This window comes from Lacerta agilis, chromosome Z, assembly GCF_009819535.1.
Source record: "Lacerta agilis isolate rLacAgi1 chromosome Z, rLacAgi1.pri, whole genome shotgun sequence".
In the NCBI taxonomy this organism is placed as follows: Eukaryota; Metazoa; Chordata; class Lepidosauria; order Squamata; family Lacertidae; genus Lacerta; species Lacerta agilis.
The window spans coordinates 20,773,753-20,792,973 of record NC_046331.1 but is presented as its reverse complement, the minus strand read 5'-3'; the positions used below and the strand labels follow the sequence as shown (position 1 = coordinate 20,792,973).

General features: G+C 44.3%; 1 protein-coding gene across 4 annotated transcripts in view; it reads right to left on the bottom strand.

Annotated features, from left to right (window-relative positions):
• Nucleotides 1-8,084: 8,084 nt before the first annotated feature.
• The window catches only part of LOC117040253 (wiskott-Aldrich syndrome protein family member 3-like), a 61,171-nt gene continuing 50,034 nt past the window's right edge, over nt 8,085-19,221 (bottom strand). The window contains exons 4-9 of one of the 4 annotated variants that reach the window (XM_033137915.1): nt 16,983-17,136; nt 15,673-15,790; nt 14,450-14,565; nt 13,542-13,805; nt 10,043-10,434; nt 8,088-8,846 (exon numbers count right to left, since the gene is read on the bottom strand). In XM_033137915.1, coding sequence (XP_032993806.1) covers nt 8,689-8,846; nt 10,043-10,434; nt 13,542-13,805; nt 14,450-14,565; nt 15,673-15,790; nt 16,983-17,136 — 1,202 coding nt within the window. In that variant the 3' untranslated portion in view covers nt 8,088-8,688. Of the gene's footprint in view, nt 8,847-10,042; nt 10,435-13,541; nt 13,806-14,389; nt 14,566-15,672; nt 15,791-16,982; nt 17,137-19,221 lie in introns of all 4 variants that reach the window. The other 3 variants (XM_033137913.1, XM_033137916.1, XM_033137917.1) reach the window with 3 other exon arrangements.

Below are 19,221 nucleotides of genomic sequence, written 5' to 3'. Positions count from 1 at the left end.
AGACAGCATCTCCCAAAAGAAGGCAACTGCCAGTAAGACTGCTCACTGAACACAATAGGCTGGAAGACAGCGAATTTGGTAGCATCCCTACTTGGAGCAGAGCTGGTTGGAGCAACATCTCTCATTCCCATGAAGTCCAAAACCCAGTCTCCTGTTATAGGGATACTGAGATACACCCGTTCTCCATGGCTGTAAACAACTGCTTTTAAACCAAGCTGCCTCGTGGACTTAAATATTTTTTCCTTTTAGGAACTGTGTTATGATCATGAAACTTCATAATGGGGCTGAGGGTGGAGAAGGTTTAGGGGCAGGGGTGGGGTGGGGTGGGGAACCTGTGGTTCTCCAGGTGTTGCTTGGCTACATCTTCCATCATCCCTGTTCATAGTGGCTGGGGCTGATGGGAGTTGTAGCCCAACAGCATCCGGTGGGTCATCGGCTCTTTCCAAGCCTGCTCTTGGGAATGAGAAACCTATCAGGATAACTAACTACCTCTGCCCCCTCCTCAAGCCTTCCACTTGGTCTCAACTACATCATTTTACAATTGCAAAATAAAACCCAGATACAACCTCCCCTTCTAAAGCAGTTTCTCTCACCATGTACCATCATTTCTGCCTCGAGTTTAGTCCAGAACTACTGATCATTTATTCACAGTGACAGGGTAACAAATACTTTTACCCAAGAAGGCGCACTCTTCCATTGTCTCCCAAAACAGACAAATGCCAACAAAAAGAAAGAAAGAAAAGGGGGGGAGAAACAGGATGTAAATCAGAGGACAACACCTTCTAAAGTGCAGTGCAGGTTCTGAAATCTTTGCTTCAAACTGCAAGTTTCTCTAAGGACAGAGCCCTTCTCTTGCCCTTTGGGGGGCTAAATTCACATGACTTGGCCAACTGGTAGCAGCTAGGCCAGCACAAGCTTATCACACACACCGACAGGGTCAGCTCTGTAATGGCTGTTAAGCAGCATTCTCACACATTCAGGTCAGGCTGTATTGAATATTCTCTAATTTCAGTGTTTGTTTAGAAATAGCAGATTGGGTGTTGTTATGATGAGCTATACTGGTTTCTGCAGAAAAAAAAAAGAGTTGACTTGCATTGCTGAACATTTTGCATTGCTTCGGCCCCAGTTCTCCCAGCTGCTTCCGACCCAGCAACTGCTGCTACTCAGAGGTCTCCTTGTTTACTTACTTACAGGCCAAAGGAATCTTAACCTCAGTGGGATAGGAGGAGTACAGTGGAGCAGCAGAGAGAAAACCACATCCTAAGCCCTGATGCCCACAAGAGCCACATCAGGAAGCAAGGGCAGCTTTTTTTTTTTTTTTAACTTGCTTTCTCACTTTTTATTTGACAGAGTTATATCCTAACTTTCTACTATTTAGGTCTGCAAGGCAGCTTAGAATTTTCTTTGAATTTCATTTGTCTACACTCTCAGCACAGGTGGGCTTCTCTGTGTAGATCTCCCACCCATCTACTTAGCTTATACTGATGTTTTAATTATTAGCACACATATAATAGCCAGATTTACAAAAAAGCTTAAGCACTTAATGTACAATTAAAAAATATAACAGTCATATAGCCCACTACGGTATAGCGAAAGAACAGTAAATGTACAGTCAGTCAGTCAATCAATCAATCAATCAATCAATCAATCAATCGCCTCCCTCATCTACCCTCCCCAAAACAATCAGGGTGCCCTAAGCCGGTGGCGTAGTGAGGGCGGGGTGTAGGGGCCGGGGTGAAACTTGGACCGGCCCCGCCCCGCCGGCGGGCCCCGAACAAGCCGTGGAGTGAGGCAGCCTCACCCCGCAGCCTGCTCGCAAACCTGCTCCACCCTGCGGCCCGTCGGGGCCTGCCCGCCAGCGCCGCTATGGGGCTGCCACTGCTGCTCCCGCGGTGACCTTGTGAGCTGCTGAGCGATCGGCGGCTCGTGGGGCTGCTACGTGCGAAAAGCAGCTCGGCCTTACGCCTGCCGCTCGGGCTCAGCAGCCCCACGAGCCACCGATCGCTCAGTGGCCCACAAGGTTGGTGCGGGAGCGGCGGCAGCCCGGTGATGGAGCGCACATGCACCGATTGGGGCGCATGTGCACTCCGTCCTGAAGTTGTGTTGTGACATCACAACACAACATCACGACGCCCCACCCCCAGGGGGTGCCTCCGTTTGCTGCCCCAGGTAGCGATGAGGCTTCCTCCATGCCTGTCCTAAGGCTCTCTGAAAGATGAGTGCCTTAGTCAACTATCTAAACATCGGGAGCAAGGAAGCAGAACATTGTTCCCCAGGACATCCCACAATCTTGGTGCCAGAAGTAAAAAGCCCCTCTCCTGTGTCACCAAACACCAAATGGTTTGAATAATGAGGACAAGAATTCTGTCTCTGAGGGAGATCTTAAGGTATGGGTGCGTGCTGACTGGCCGAGGCAACTGTACGATTTTATTCACATCTGCCCATGACATCATCATGCCAGATGTAGCAGTATGACATCCTTAGGATCTTGACTGCCATCAGGCCAGCTGTCTGGGGGAGAACTGTGTGACAGGGGAACTCCTGGGCCTCCTGGCCTGGACACTGTCACTAGCTCTGCTTCTGGATATGATGGGAGGGGGGAGTAGCAGGGACGGGGGGGGGAGAGTGTTTCAGAGATAGTGAAGCTTGATTAAGGGCAAGAAAGTCAGAACTGACACTAACAAACCCAGACACTGGAAAGAGGATTTCCAGGCAATCAAAATCTGCGCAAACCAAACTACATAGCTGCCTCATAAGAACTGTAACTCCATGAACTTGTTCTTGAGCTCGCATTCATCTTTTCTCGCATTATCATGTCTTTTCAGACTTTGAGGGTCCACATTAATACTGATTTTGTAATTGTGCCTAAGAGCCTTCTAAACTAAATGGGTAGGGGTATGCGTGCATGGAATGGAATGAACAAAGTGCTGGCTGAATCACACAAGACCTCACCATAATGTTAAATGTCAAATGATGGTGATGATGGCAAAAGCAAGGGACAAAATAGTACCATTGAAATCAGCCTAACATCCTACATACACAAACACACACAAATAATATGTTACTGCAACAAACACAATACATTATTGCAACAAATCCTATATAGTGCAAAAGCCAGAAGGTGCTTTTTAGATATGAAAACATGCAGAAAATGAAAAGAAGCCATTCCAAACCACCCTATGGCCATAAAACAGCCTGCCTATGGAGTTGCATCTGTAAGCAGCATTGCCGAGGAAGATACCATTACCTTCCCCATTGGGCAAATGTACACCCGACTGGAGCCACTTTATGCTTCCAAAAGCATCAGATTACATGCCATGACAGTTCATAGAAGAGTTTGCCAAGTCTGCCTCTACAATTTTCACATTTGAACTGTCAGTTCCTTTACTACTTCATGTTGTGTATGTCACACCACATGCTCTGCCTACTCTAGCCCTCAGCTGCAGTGCAGGATACTATATTGTAAACACCAGTGTTGAAGCAAGATTCAACTGTGAATTCACTCAGCTTCTGAACAGGGAATTGTGGAGTGGGGAGGGAAAGAAAGAGAAAGAGAAAGAGAAAGAGAAAGAGAAAAAGAGAAAGAGAAAGAGAAAGAGAAAGAGAAAGAGAAAGAGAAAGAGAAAGAGAAAGAGAGAATCAGGTATCAAAATGCCTGGGGTTGTTGTAATCACTCTGCTTTGGTTACTTAGAAATTCAAACAGGGTTATATGCAATCCCAAAGTGAACTTTCAAATCAGTTTCACAATGGAGGATGAAGACAAGAAGAATCTCTTGTTTGATGATGCCTGAATCTAAATACAGTTCTTCCTACCCACCTACCTTATTTCTTTCTTTATTTCTTTAGTTATTTAATGCCTGTATAATCAGTGAGCACCTCAGTCACACAGAGCTGTGTGATGGGGATGGCAGCTGCCACTCCTGCCATGCTCAGGGGCATGCAACAGAACTCCAGGGTGGGGCCAGATGAATATTAATTACTGCCATCATGAAGCTAACAGCAAAGTTACATCCTAGAAATTTGCATTCCTGATGATGAATAGGCCAGCCTATTCAGATAGGTAAGAATGTTGACACATGTTTTAATTTGGTTTCTTAGCATGTTGCTGATTTAATTATTAATTTAATTTAATTTAATTATTTCTGGATGTTTAAATAGTTGTTTTTAACTAATAATGCCATTGTTTTTATTATTCTTGAAAACCACTTTGTGGCTTGCTGGTTGTTGTTTTTTTTAAAAAAGCAAAACAACCAAGTGGTGTATAAATTTTGTGAAATAAATAAATTGATAAATTAACGAGGGACTGCCAATTGAGATGGAGCAGTTTAAATATTATATGGGCCTTATTATCTTCTTTAGGGATTTTTTGGATGCTGGGGGTTGCATAACCCTGCCTGGCTTAACTTTTGGCAGAGGCACCCAAACAGAATGAGAAGGAAGCCTTTTTTTAACATATTGTATTCTTCAGCAGCTGCTCTGAAGTGTGAAGTTTAATTCAGTAGTACCATTCCCAGTATAGTTTGCTATATATAATGCTGCATTAACTGATGCCTAACCCAAAAAGAGACAAATAAGAGCTACACATAAATCCTGCCACAAGAAGCTTGAATTCTGTGATAGCCAGATGACATCAATTGGTTATTATTTTTTTCTTTTACCACAAAGACTTGGGTGGGGGCAAATTACAGTCTAAAATTTCAGTATGCAAATTAATCATTGCTTCCAACCTTTCAGAGATGGATGCCTGGTCCTGTTGGGTGACAAAGGTGGTGTGAGAAAGGCTATTTAGTTTTACTTGCTTTTGTCCTCTCTATGAAGAAGTGCACAGAATCTCATGTTAGTAGCTAGAAGCTCATAAGCCAGAAGAAAAATCAGTGCAGGCTGGTCCGTTAGGATGAATGGGGCCGAGCACCACCAACCTCAGTGTGCTTCCAGCCTGCATCCCTGCTTACTTACGGTTCAGCAGGGAGGAAGGTGGGGACAGAAAGAGAATTAGTCATCTGGGCCTGACACGAGCTCTAGCTCCACCTACTGTTGGCCTCCCTGCCTTCCATCCTACCAGTCTCAACGGGCACTGGCCACTGCTGAAAAAAAAGGTACGGTAAGAGGCAAGCAGAGTACAGTGATGGCAAAGGTGTTTACCTTGTCACTCAGTGGCATCAAGGCCCAGAACCTGGACTTAGAAAAAAGAATGTCAATGGAGTCCTGCACTTGCAAGGAATCAACTGTTCAGTTTGGCAGCTGGATCCCGGAAGCTGCAGTTAGTGTAGAATGCTACAGCAAGATTGTTGACACGAGTGAGACCTTGCTAACAGAGAGTACCTGTACTCAGAAACCTGCTCTGGTTGCCAATTTGCTAACGGGGCCTAGTTTAAGGTGTATATAGAGCCCTGAACAATGTGGGACCAGCTTACCTTCAATATCGTTTTACCATATGTATATACAAATTTAGTCCCAATACTTTTAATATGGATTTCCCTGGACCAAGCTTAATCTTCTGCTGAGAGAGAAATCTGTCCTCTCTGTCTCCTGCCACCCTCAGATGTTATAATGAACAGTGGAACAAAATATTCCACACGACCTTTCCTGTTCTTGTCACATGTATGAGCGAGTCAAGCCTTTAAATGCAGCCTTTGAATTCTGATTCAAAACTCTGCCTATCTGAGCCCCTAGGACCTAGCAACTACGTTAACTAATCAACAGAAAATAAAAGCTTGATGAATACATCTCTTCACTATGCAGATATATTCTTTGAAAATAAATGCTAACACATATTCTTCTAGAATAATATAGGTGAGAGGGAGAAGAAATGAACCCAACCCTTTTAATAGATGCTTCATATAAAAGCCACTATATTAATACAGTACAACAATAACCAATCACAGGGAATGCTTAGCTTATATGATGTTGTTACATAAGGTATCATCCCTAAAATGCACCCAGTTGTCTGCTAGACACATAATGCACAGGGCTAACCTTAGAACACTGTAGTGGTAACTTCCCAACCCTACTGCCCCAGCCATTCTACAGAAATTGTTTTCTATTATGACCTATTTATCTCTAAAACAGCTAACAATCCCAAACAGCTTACAAACACAACCAACACCATACCTGACTGGCCCACCATCTTATTTCCCCTGCATTTCCTATCCTGATGTCACAGAGGAGGGTCCGCAATTCTACCTGCCACCATCTCCATGGTGATTGCTCCGCTACTCTTTGGCAAGGGTGAGAAGAGGGGCCCCAACCTCCTCCGCAACTGAGATTTGGGGAAGGGAGAACCCTTTGTCTGCAACCCCAAGCTGAAGGTATTGAGACGGATGTTTGAGCAATGCTTGGAACAGACGTTATGAGCATCAGAGCCAAGACAAGACCAAGATTTCCCTCTGGCTTCAGAATGGAAAGATGGAGGCACTTGGCAGTGATTCTCAACCAAGAAAAACTGACTTTGGAAAGGTGGATAAATTATGCAAAGCAAGCTATTTTACCATTTTGACCTTTCATTTTTGTTTGTTTGTTTCTGTTTACCATGCCAAGGGTCAAACAGTGATGCCACATGCAAACAGCATTTTGTCACAACTTGGGAGCAGTGTTTAAGAAGGAACCGGCCATAAATCAGCTTGGCCCCAATTCAACTGAAGTTGCTCCTCATGTGCAGTGCTTTCTAATTTACGTTTATCCTGAAGTAAGTCCCACTATAATCAGTGGGACTAGCTTTCAGAAAAGTGCAGATAGAATTGCAGCTCAAACCCCAAGCACTAAACCATTAAAAAGCATAACAATAAACACAGTTGGGGTGTTTTTTTAAAGGAACAGTTAAAACAATGAAATCACAGGTTGTATTCAGGGGAATGGTTGCCTAAACAGGTGTTTTAGTGGATCAGAGTTCACTTTGTCACATGCATGATATAATCACTTACATGTTCTTATCCCTTAGTACAGACAGAATAAAGTGGTTGTTGTCCAACACAGTGCACTTACTAGGTTTTGCGATGCCTTATATTTAGTAAAACTGTCTATATCATTACTACCACAATGACTCTGAATACCAGTTACTGGGAATCACAGGAGGGCAGAGTGCTATTGCCCTCAAGTCCTGCTTTTGGGCTTCCCATAAGCATCTGATTGGCCACTGTTGTTGTTGTTGTTGTTGTTGTTGTTGTTGTTGTTGTTGTTGTTGTTCAGTCGTGTCCGACTCTTCGTGACCCCATGGACCAGAGCACACCAGGCACACCTATCCTTCACTGCCTCTCGCAGTTTGGCCAAACTCATGTTAGTAGCTTCGAACAGTGGTCGAACAGTGGCCACTGTTACGTTCTTATAATGACTTATATTCACTTTATTGGCTCTGGTATTCACTGGCAGTCTGCACAGTGAAATACACCTACTGCTATTTTAACCCTACTTTGTAACCAGCAAGAACAACATGTTCTAGTTATCTCTGTACCTTCTTAAGTGACTTCCCATGCATGTGATGAAGTAACCTTTGACACATGAAAGCTGACATCATGATAATTTAAAGTGCCACAGAACTCTGTTGCTTTTGCCACAACAGATTAACACAGGAAAAGAGGTGAAAAGGACACCAAGGACTCAGGCCAAAATAACGATTTGATAGATATAAATATAAATTATACAAGTCTCTTGTAGGTTTAATTCCTTGAGGTTTGTAATACAAATGAGATGAAAACGCCAGGACAAGGCGTTTGACCAGAAAACTCTAAGACACTAGTAGGTAAGATTAACTTTCCCTGTCCATTTCTTTGTATATTTCATATATGTGTTTGTAAATCTGTAGATGACTATATCTGTTAGACAACTTCAGACTTTCGATATGATAATTAACATAGGGTCTCTTAATTTTCCAGCTGAGGAAGAATACCGAAACAAGGCCTTGTCCTGGCGTTTTCATCTGTATTTCATCTGTATTTCATTTGTATTACAAACCTCAAGGAATTAAACCTACAAGAGACTTGTATAATTTATATTTATATCTATCAAATCGTTATTTTGGCCTGAGTCCTTGGTGTCCTTTTTGCCTCTTTTCCTACAACAGATTAACACGGCTACTTCTCTGGAACTTGCCTCTAAAATGTTAAGCCACAGAGGAAACTTTACAAGTGTGTAAAAGCACCTTCCCCTAACCCATGACACCACATGGCGGTACTCCACACAGAAAGAAGGCTTCCCACTCATACCCAGCAGCATAGAAAGTGCATCTGCTTAAATAAGCCTTAAAACTTTGTCTCTTGTGTTTGACTGCTCCGTCAATCTGCATGTTATCTCTGAGACCATATCTTAAGCTGTAATAGACCACACTGACAACAAAACCAGGAGTGAGTTGTTGTGGTTGTTGTTTGTTTTAGCTTTCCCAGGACTTTCAAAGCCTCAAATGCCATTTCTCACACCTGGGGGAAAAATTGGTCAACTGCTGGTCTACCACCACCAAATGCTTTTTTCAAAAGACAAAAGTCACTAATGCACACTTGCCCACAAAGAGGCCACCTTAAAAAAATTTCAACAGTGCAACATGGCATGAAAGCAAAGCTCACTGAACATGAGCTGCTGGCAGCAGCTGGAATTTACCCGCAGGGGCACCCAGTCACACACACACACACACCTGGCTGTGGAAAGGTGGCAAAAAGAACTTGGGGGAATCCTTCCCCAAAGCAGCACTCTGCCCCTTCTCAATCTGACCATTCATTCTCGTCCAGCTCCGAGTCATCATCTGATTCACTGTACTCGACGGCGATTCTGCGGGAGAGGATTGTCGCCACATCGTTGCCCACTGGCTCTTTCTTTGCCTCTTGCTCCCATTGTTCTTGGACCTTCCGGAGTTGAATCCCTGCATTTGCAAAGGAAGAAATACTTTGGAGGACTGGCTTCTGAGCAGGTGTGTTGCTGGGACCTGACTTCACACTGAGACCCCAAGCCATGAAAGACAATCCCTGTTCCCTTCCCAAGTCCCAACTGGGGTCCCAGCAGCTACACTGAGATTAGAAACAGATCTGTAGAGCTGTAAGGCACCCAAAGGGCCAGTAAATCCAACACCCTGCAATGCAGGAATCAATCACCTTGAGAAGCCCAGCACAACAGCAGGGGCGATCTCCATCAACCTCTAGTTCTAAATTTGGAGCTCGGGCTTGTTTTGCTGTTACGAAGCCCGAGTGGCCATTATCCACCCATTTTTCCTTGCTGAAGGCAGAGGAAAATCTGGGGCTTGTCTTGGCACCTGGTGCCAAAGGGCCTGCATCTCTAGCTTCCATTTCCAGCTTGGAGCTACAGAGGTTGGACTGAGATTCCCCCTGTGTGCAGTTGTAATGAACCCTCCATAGCTCAGCACAAACAATGGGCATTGCTTCCTCCCCAACTGTAGAGGGAAGTGGAGCTTCACTTCTCCTCCTCACCATGGAAAGGTGGGGCTAGATGGAATTGTGGGACAGCGATCAATTTGTACAGGCCTGGCCAAAACAAATCTCTATCCCTTCCCAGTCACTTTATTTGTTTGATACTAATTAATTCTGCATTCAATAAGGGGTAGCCAACCTTTTGGGGCCACTGGGCACCTTTGGGGTTCTGAAAGTGTGGTGTGGGCACCAGCCACAAAAATGGCCGCCATAGAGCATGGCATAAAATAAAATGACTACCACAACTAAAGCAGCTTGGATGCCCCATTGCTCCCATTAAGGGGATAAAATACGTCTACATCAGTCATCATCATGCTCACTCACAAAGACAAGCACTCTATAAGTCACCTGTTCAAGGAGAACGAGAGGTCAAGCCAATGCAAACAGGAACTGAGGCGGAAGAGCAGCCAGCCTCTTAGTAATGGTGGATTTGGATGAGATATTTACTGAGACTTTTCATGTGTGCCTTGGGAGTTACTATTGGACGCACTAGTGCCTGTACATGCCATTTGGATGAGCAATCACTTTATTTTTACCATTTAGAATTTCAAAAGCAAATAAATAAATAAATAAATAAATAAATGGGCTCTTTGCGGGAGGGAATATTGTTATACAGGAAAAAGCTGGTGCTCACCTCTACGAATTGCAGCAAGCAGGTCACTCCTGGCATCACTCATTGGTATCAGCGGGAACTGAGGCTTCCGTGGTTCAACCGTCATGGCTGGGGGAGAGGCCAAGTGAGCTGGTGAGGTGGTAATCGTTGGGGGTCCAGGGGGAGGGGGCGGAGGTGCAATGGGGGGCCCCATTGGGCCAGTCTGAGGGGGAGAAGCAGAGTAGGGGCAAGGTGGGGCCGGTGGAGGGGAAGGTGCGTAAGAGGAGTGAGCAGCAGTGGCAGCTGCATTGGGCGCCATGGTGGGAGGGGCAGAGATAGGGCTGTCAAAGGCAGTTTGAGCGGAGGGTATCACCGGTGGAGGGGGAGGGGGAGCAGGTGGCACAAAATACTCGGCCATTGGCACTTGCTGGGGGCTGAAACGAGAAAGGAAAAGAGGCAATTTGAAACAGACTCTGGTCCAATCAAATATGTCACAGATACGAAAAATCTACGAGTTAAACTTAATATATTAAGTTGGCATCAGACAAATGCTAGATACGTGGATTGAGTAAAGCAAATTACAGACACATCTTTTGGAACTGCTCTCAGATCAAACATTCTGAAAATCTGTTTCAATAGGCTAATGTTTCTAATATTGCACACTGTTAGAACTGAAAATATTTCTACTTGGTTATCTGAAGGGTGTTATCTTTGGAAATGATTGGAAAATAGTGATCAACCTCATAACTGCTAAGATTATGATAGCTAAAAATGGAGGGGGGTTATATCTCCTAATATATGTTTAGGGGTTTTTTTGGGGGGGGAACCACCCTGGTCTATAGTAACAATTGATTGAGTTAACTAATTATAAAATAATACATATAAATCAACCTAGTAGGTTTTGGAAGAATTTGTGTTTTTTGTAATGTTTAGGAACAGCAAGTTTAATGATACTGCTCAACCTTATGCTGTTTTCAACCTGCCGTAATTGCATGATTATTTCTTTATGGATATTTTGGTTTACTTTATTGCATCTATAATAAAATGGAAACAAAAACAAATGAGCAGCTCAAGTCACAGAATTAGGCTATTTTAAGTTTAGCCCTTCTTAACTGCTGCACAACTTTGGAGCTAGAGCTATGGTTAAAGGCAACTCCTCCCTCCAAGTAAGTAAGTGAGCTAGAGCAGATACAGTCCCACATACGGGGGAATTTTCACAGTACTCAGACATGGCATGCACCCAGATACAGAATGGCAACCAGTACTAGTGCAAGAAAGTCCAGTTGCTAACAAACTCCTGTGCTGAGCTTGCCCAACTCATGACCCACCAAGAAGTGCAAAAACATTTTGTTACCCTAGGCAAGCAGTTAAGCAGTAAAGACTGAGGCACCATAGTAAACTAGACTAAAATCTCTAATTTTTGGAGAAGGGGTAAAAAGGAAGTGCTACTGTATGTTATGTATGCTGCCTGGAAGTGGCTTTCCGGGGTTTCAGGCAGGGGTCTCATCCAGTCCCCTCCAAAAATGCCAGGGAATGAACCAGGGACCTTCTGCATGCTAAGCAGATGCTGCATCACTAAGCTATGGCCCCTTCCCAATTAATGTAATAATTAGGTTGCATAAAACCATTTCATGTTGGTTATCATTAACCACTATACCTTCTAACAGGAGCATCTACAGAGATTAAAATAATAATGACACACACACATCAGAAAACTCCTGCTGAATCAGTCTAAATGCCCATTTAGTCCACCATATTGATCTCACAGATCGCCTGCGGGTAGCCAGCAAGCAAGATCTGCGTGCAACAGCACTCTCTCCCACCTGTGATTCCTCACAACTAGCATTCAGATGAGCTTCCCAAATGTACTCACTACTCTGTGTGTGCAAATCTCATGTTCAGATTGAATACATGTTTAATACTAATTGTGTCTTGTTTGGACAACATTCTGCATGGTGAAAAACTGACTGGAGAGTTCAATAAAATCCCTTTCCAGGCAAAAATCCCATAGGAAAAGTAACTGCTCTCTTGCTGTCTGCTTTCCATAGTCCTGAAAAAGGAAGACCTCCATTGTTTGCACTCATAGGGCTCATTCACACTTAACCTTTCCTCCACACTTTCCAGGCACGGACTGCACTTTAAAGCTTCATATCTGAGCACTCCCCGCTACCCACCGCTGGAGATTTCCCTGCAAAAACCCACTCTTTACCAGTGAATCAGAGCAAATAGCAATCCATGGTAAACCTGAATTGTTGCACTTCAGCTTTAAAGAACAGGTTTTTGCAGGGGAAAGTCCTGAGAGGAAAAGGACACTTGGACATGGAGCTTTGAAGCAAGGACCTGTTGCTGTAAAGTGCAGGGCAAAAGGTAAGTATGGATAAGCCCTTTGTCTAGAAGTGCTATTTCACATTTTACAGATCATCCAACTATAGGTGTCAGCCTATTGCATTTCTATATTTTCTATGCAGCTCCCTTGGTCTTTTTTTCAAGCCTGGCTTTTGAAGCTCATTACATATCAGCCCTTAGCCATTGATCCTACAAGGACTTGCAGATGGTTTAATTTTTCCACTGGGGGTGCCTCTTCTTCCAAAGGAGGGGAAAAAAATAAGCAAATTGGCATGTAAATCCTTGCAAATTAACAGTGAGGGAGTAAATTCTGCCCATGGGCCTCCATGCAAAAGGGGGTCAAGAGCAGCATGGGAATGGCAGAATTTGGGTCGTAAGCTCAGTTTCCAGCATTCATTTACCGAGTAATGACAAAGGCTAGGAACAACTGGGACAGAACTTAATCAAGGGGAAAGGATGCAGGGAAATGATAGGGGATTCTTGCTGAGCCTAACAGAGTGAAGTCAGCCTGCCCTTGTGGCCACCAGAGAAGGCCAGCGGCATTCAGTGCTGTTTCAGATGCCAGCACTTTCCCAGGTTGGGCGACATGGATGCTGCCTGGCGTTTACATGAAGGGATGAACAGTGATGAATATACAATCAAGTTCTCTCTTGGGAGTCCTGGCAGGATTTAGATTGTCGCTCACATTACTGTACCAATGAGCAGCCTCTGTGCAACCATATTTTTGCCAGCTGGTTTTACAGAATGCAAGCCTGCCCTACCATGGGGAAAACCCATATGATCTTCCAACAAATGTAGTAAAAGAGGAATATTTATATTTTCCTCATATTTGCCAGGATTGACAAATACAGCTCTATTCCTTGTAATCAGCTGATCTTTGGACCAGCTGCTTTCCAATGTGGAAACCAAAGGGTGGAAACTTGAGCTTGACCATACCAAAATAAATAAATAAATAAATAAATAAATAAATAAATAAATAAATAAATAAATAAATAAATGGCAAAGAATGGGGTTGGGGTCAAGTTTCCCAGCTCCTTGCATATCCATGGATCTGACTGCATTCTGCTTCTCAACACCTTTCCTACACGTTTCCTACACTATCAATACTCTGGTAGCTTCAGAAAGTGCCAAACTCTCTTTCTGAAAGCAGAAAGCCACACCTAACAGGGGAAGGAAAGCAGGCAGGAATCCATACCCATAATCCTTGACTATCTGAGGCCTCGGTCCATTTAGCATAGTCTCTGACGGCTGCGGTACATGGGGCTGTTGGACCCGGTTGAGACTGTTCTGCCGGCTTCCTGCTGCTGTGGGCCTGTAGACATGTTCCTGGGCCTGGTTAGCCACCAGGATGACCTCTTTGTTGTCTGCTGACAGGTGTGAGGCTGGAGCTAATATCTGCTGGGCAGGATGGTTAGGGCTGGCCGGGTATGAGTGATCAGCTGCATCTGACGCATAAGATCTGTCACACACAAAAACACCAAAAGGTTGTACTCCTGGATGGGGTGGGTGGATGGAAGGAGCCAAACTGAAGGGAAGATTAAGATGACATCTATCAGCTGCTGGGATCAAGGCATGGTGTGTGTGTGTGTGTGTGTGTATGCACACACACACACACACACACACACACACACACTTCAAGGAACACATACATGCAGCAAGGATGGAGCAGGCATGGATTAGGAAGTTAGCACCACAGTTTAAGAGATAAGCCTTCTATAGGGGTTTAAGTACTCTTAACTTGTGCTCCAAACAGCACACTGACTTCTCATCTCAGCATCATGTGAATGCAGCAGCAAAGCCCATGCAATGATTCAGCAGCCCCAGAGCAACAACATAGTATTATTATTATTTTATTTGGGGCAGGGGGAGAGTTTTTCAAAAGGCCTCATTTCCCTGAACCTCCAGCTAGTCAGATAAGAACCCTTGCTGTTGTGAGCAATAAAAGCATCCAGGAAAATAACAATAAGTCAAACAATAATCAAGCCCAAAAACAGCAAAAGAAAGACAAAAGATCGAGCGAAGCGTGTAATACATAAAACCTGCCTATTATCTGGGGACAGTGATCCTTCCGATGAGGCCATGTGATATGGGGATGGTGAGAACCTGTTATCGGGCCGGAATTCCTTATCGTATGCCATCATGTTCCATTCCAGCCGCCGGTTGCGAGCCTTTCGCACTTTCTTCACTTCCCTGGTGGAGTCCTCAACCAGCCGCTGCTCCTGCAGAGAAACAGAGTAAAGTATCTCCTGTGTCAACCACCTTTCTGCTACTGATGTGAACTGTAAGGCTTGGCTGGCCTCCACAATGGAAGAAAATCCCCAAGGGGTTAAAACAGAGTACACCTTCAGGCTGCAGAGTCTGAGGGTTTCTTTTTAATATGTGTGTGTGTGTGTGTGTGTGTGTGTATTTGGGTTTCCCATATGTAAATAATTCCTTACAAGAAAAAGAAAAACCAGCACAACAAAAGGTGAGAATGCTTTCGGCTCAACACACTCCTTATTTACAGAGAGCTGTGCTTTGTTTGTTTTTTTCATAATGCAGGCGAATCAAAAATGTGGCCATGCATCTGTATTCTGAGGTTGTCTACGTTAGTTTATAACATTGGGGGTCACTGCTCCCTTGATTCTGTACACTCATCCCCAGTACCCCCTACCCTACCCTACCCTACCCTACAAAAAGCATTACTCAGAATAGCTGCTTGCACCATCCACTAAGAAAGATACCGTAGTAACACAATACAATTCAAAGCAGTAACAATGAATTGCACATTTAATCAAAACCCAATTAAAACTATTTGGTTTAACCTGATCCAGTCACACTAGCTTTTCAAACACTTCAAGGGCCGCCCCCTGGAAATCCACCTCATGATGACTCTACAGCAGGGGTGTTGATGGACCTTGCCTCAGGTCCATGTTTCCACATTTGCCAGTGGTGGCCAATGTAAGGGCAAAAAGAGCAAAGTGCGTGACTTTTATACCTTTGCATTTTAAACACGTAAAAGTGAGAGCTTTTTACACCCACCCACAACTTTCCACATTCCAGGCATTACCACAGTTAAAGGACACATTCTGACCATGCAGAAGCGCTTGAAGAGGGTGAAGAGCAAGATTGGTGGGATCAGGTATTCAGCGCCACCTCTTCCCACCAGCCACCACTGGCGCACTGTTTGCAATCAACAATTTATTTAGCATTTAATCTCTGCTGGGGTGTGAGAATTATCTCCTCTTTCAATCATCTCTAGACAGGGAGATTATCTGCTTACGTGCTCTATAGAGAGACTACCTGAATCCCAACTCCCATATATTCCCCCTTCACAAAAAATGTACCTTCTGCCTGCGTTTCTCTTTCCTCTTGTCCTCTGTTGCCTGCAGCATCTTCTCTTTCCACAAGTTGAAGAAATATGAAGGGTCCGTGTAAAACTTCAAACCGTCTTTCTTGTCATCTCTAGAATGAGCAAGTGGGGGGGGGGTTGAGGGGGGAGGGAGAGGGAGAGAGAGGGAGAACTATTTAAATTTATATTTCATAAAATTTATATACCACTTGATTGTAAAAAACAACAGCCCTGAAAGAGAATAAATTATCAGTAAGGAAAACATTCACAGGTAGAATAGAAGTGGGGAACTTGTGGCTTTCCCACTGTTATTGTTACAGGTTAGGGGGGTCAGTCTGAATGACACCCAGGAGTACCTTCCAACCTGTGATCCTTTGTAGATGAGGCTAGCATCTATAAGGAGAAATCTGCTGAAACAGTCAAGGCTGCTCAGCTAAGAACATGTAATTCACATCTTAAAGAGTGGCTCAAATTAGTGAGTCTTTTCTCATCTCATCTGCCAAGATAACACAGTGGTTGGGGAACAACAGGCTGTGTGTGTGTGTGTGTGTGTGTGTGTGTGTGTTGGCTCATGCTGGAAGCTGCAGACACAGAGGTATTGCTTGCTCCGTACTGGACCCAAATCTTAGCTTCTGGCTTCCCTGGAAGCCTGATGGGGAAGCAAGATCTTCAGGGCTGTTAATGCTATGAGCCCCTCCATCCTATGCTCCGGCTGTATATATGTGCAAATAAAACAACGTAACCTAAATACGCCACAGTCTCCATTGACTCTCATTGCAAGGAAATTGAACCTAGGGCAAGTGTTGGAACCCCTGCAATGTTAATGAATAGCTCTCATGAGCCCCATCAAGCACTGCAAATGATCACTAGATTTTTAAAAAGGCACCACAACTCCTTTGTTTATATTATCATTTTATTTCTAGGGTTTCCAAATCTTGTGAAATTTGCATCATTAGATTGGAGCAAGCAGCATTCACTTCAGCTGCTGGCTGGCACGGGAAGGCTCTCCAGAAAATTGAGTGTGGCAGCCACTCTCAATTCAAAGTGGCTTCAGAGATCACCCCAAGCCTTTTGCTGACCAGCCAGAGGTATGTGTATGTTTGTGTACATTAAAATAAACAAATAAATGCATTCAGGAATTGGGGGGGGGAGGAGTGTCCCTCTTTGGTCCTTGCCCTTACAGGACACCTATGCCCTTGCTAAATTGCATAAGCTAACCATTGCGGGACAAATTCTTTTAAACTTATTAGACTCCCCAAAGGGGCACAGACTTAGTAACAGAGGCTCTTTTGCCAAATGCCCTACCTGTAAGGAGTAAGGATGTTGAGTGGTGGGGGCTTATCACACCGCTGGTACATCTCCATCACAGGGTTTGGGATGGAATTGCGAGACACCACCTGTTGGTTCTGAATGGTGGAGCTCTTGAAGGCTTTCCGCATGTTGATATCCTGCAGCGAGACTGGAAATCCAAGGCAGAAACGTGAAAAGGATGAAACTCAACCCTGCGCACCCGCAATCCCGACACACAATGCGGGTTTTGTTTCCTACAAGTCACGCACTGGTTCTTTGGTGTGATGATTTCCATGCTTATCCTACCATCTCAAGGCAGGTAATGCTTTAACACTATACTGCAATTCGTTATAACCAATATTTTAAATATTTAAATATGGCGGGGTGGGGAGCAAGATTAAAGACCCTAAGCAGAATCTCACCACCTACCGAAACCTAAAACTGCCTGCCATATCATAAACTCCCCCATCTCTCAAGAGCTAGGTTTGACAGATAACACAAACACCTTAAAAAATAAAATAAAAAATGCTGTAATTCACTATGACAAAAAAAATTTGTAATATAAATACGGGGGGGGGGCAGTTTAAATACAGAAAAAACCAAGTTACATATTTAATACAATTAAAAGTAATTAACAATGGGCAATCAATATAACCAGTTAATGAACTAACAATCCTATGCAATCTACTCAAAAGGAAGTCTCACTGAGTTCAGTCAGAGACTTACTTCCAGGTAAGTGTGAATACAATTGAGACTTAAAGATCGTAACCCTAAGATTTAGACAGCTGTTATCTCACACTTACTTACTTAGAAGCGGCATCCAGAGTGGAACCTTGAAAACTGCAGTGATGATCTCTGCTTTGAGAATTCTTGCAGATTTTAAAATGTGCAGTAAGTATGGGCATACTTTCTACAAACACCCTGTTACTTCAGGGGTGGGGAACCTTGTGGCCCTCCAGATGTAGCTGGACTTTCTCCCCTAACCATTGGCCACATTGCCTGGGGCAATGGGAATTGGGAGTCCAAAAACACCTGGAGGGCCAGAGGTTCCCCACCCCTGATTTACCTCACGGGATAAACGAGCCCGATGCAATAAACAAAAAGCTCGGCACCCTCTTGCTGGCTTGGAGAGCAGACCTGGGCAGGGGCTGGAATGGTGCAAACCAGCCCGCGCCGTCTTCTGTAGGTCTGCTCCCAAGGCGGAAAGTGCGGCAGCGCTTGCTTTTATAGCAAAGCAGGACCTTGGCCAACACCCACCCCCCAGCTGTATCCACTCAGCCAAAGTACCGCTGCAAGATGTACCTGCCCTGGGACCTTGGGTAAAAGGGCAGGTGATAAATTGCTATAGCAACAACAACACCCCCTAGGATATTCTATGCCTTCTGCATCACCTACGCTTTCCATGTAGCAGCAGTTATCCAGCTCCACTACTGAGAGGTGGTGGAACACAAGCAATTACTTCATCAGATTTCTGAAAAAGATTAAGGTTGCTAGGAAAGCAGGGGGTCAGTATGATTTGTGGGGGAGATGGCAATTTTCTGATTAATGGAAATGACAGATAGGAAGATTAGACAGCTGTTCATGTGGCTAAACTGAAGGTTCCTGGTTTCAATTTTTTAACAAGATTGATTTTAAAAAAACAACAACTGGCAGGAACTTTTCAGGTCTATCATCAAAGTACAAGGAAGGAGCAGACCTACAGAGGAAGAAGCAGGGAGAGGATGGATTGCATTGCACAATCCTTGCCTCTGCCTGATCTTCTCTCCCAGCCAGCAAGAGTGTGCTGATGTTTTCTGCCTGCCTCATTTTACTTTTCCTGTGAGATATCTGCTAGTAGGTAATAGAGTGTTGTGCTGATTACGGGTTGGGGCATTGGAGTCTGATTGATCAGCCAGGCACAGACCGAAGGTGGGAGTTGTGTGTGTCAGGCAGCTAGCATAGAAAAGGACTGTGCTAAAGCAAATACTAGAACTATTATCTGATTGTTGAATAAGTGAAACAGCATTATACTCAAGAAATCTAAATTTGCCTTTATTGGTGCATCTGAGATCACACCCCTTACACTCTTCTGAAAAGGTTAAGTGTGGGTGGCAAATATGGATCTACAACGGGGAGCAGAGAGGCTGTGTCCCTCCTTATGTTGTTGGACTATAGCTCCCATCATCCCTCCAGCCAGCATGGCCAGGTATCAGGGAGGATGGGAGTTGGAATCCAACAACATCTGGTGGATTACATGTTAGCCACTGCAAATCTG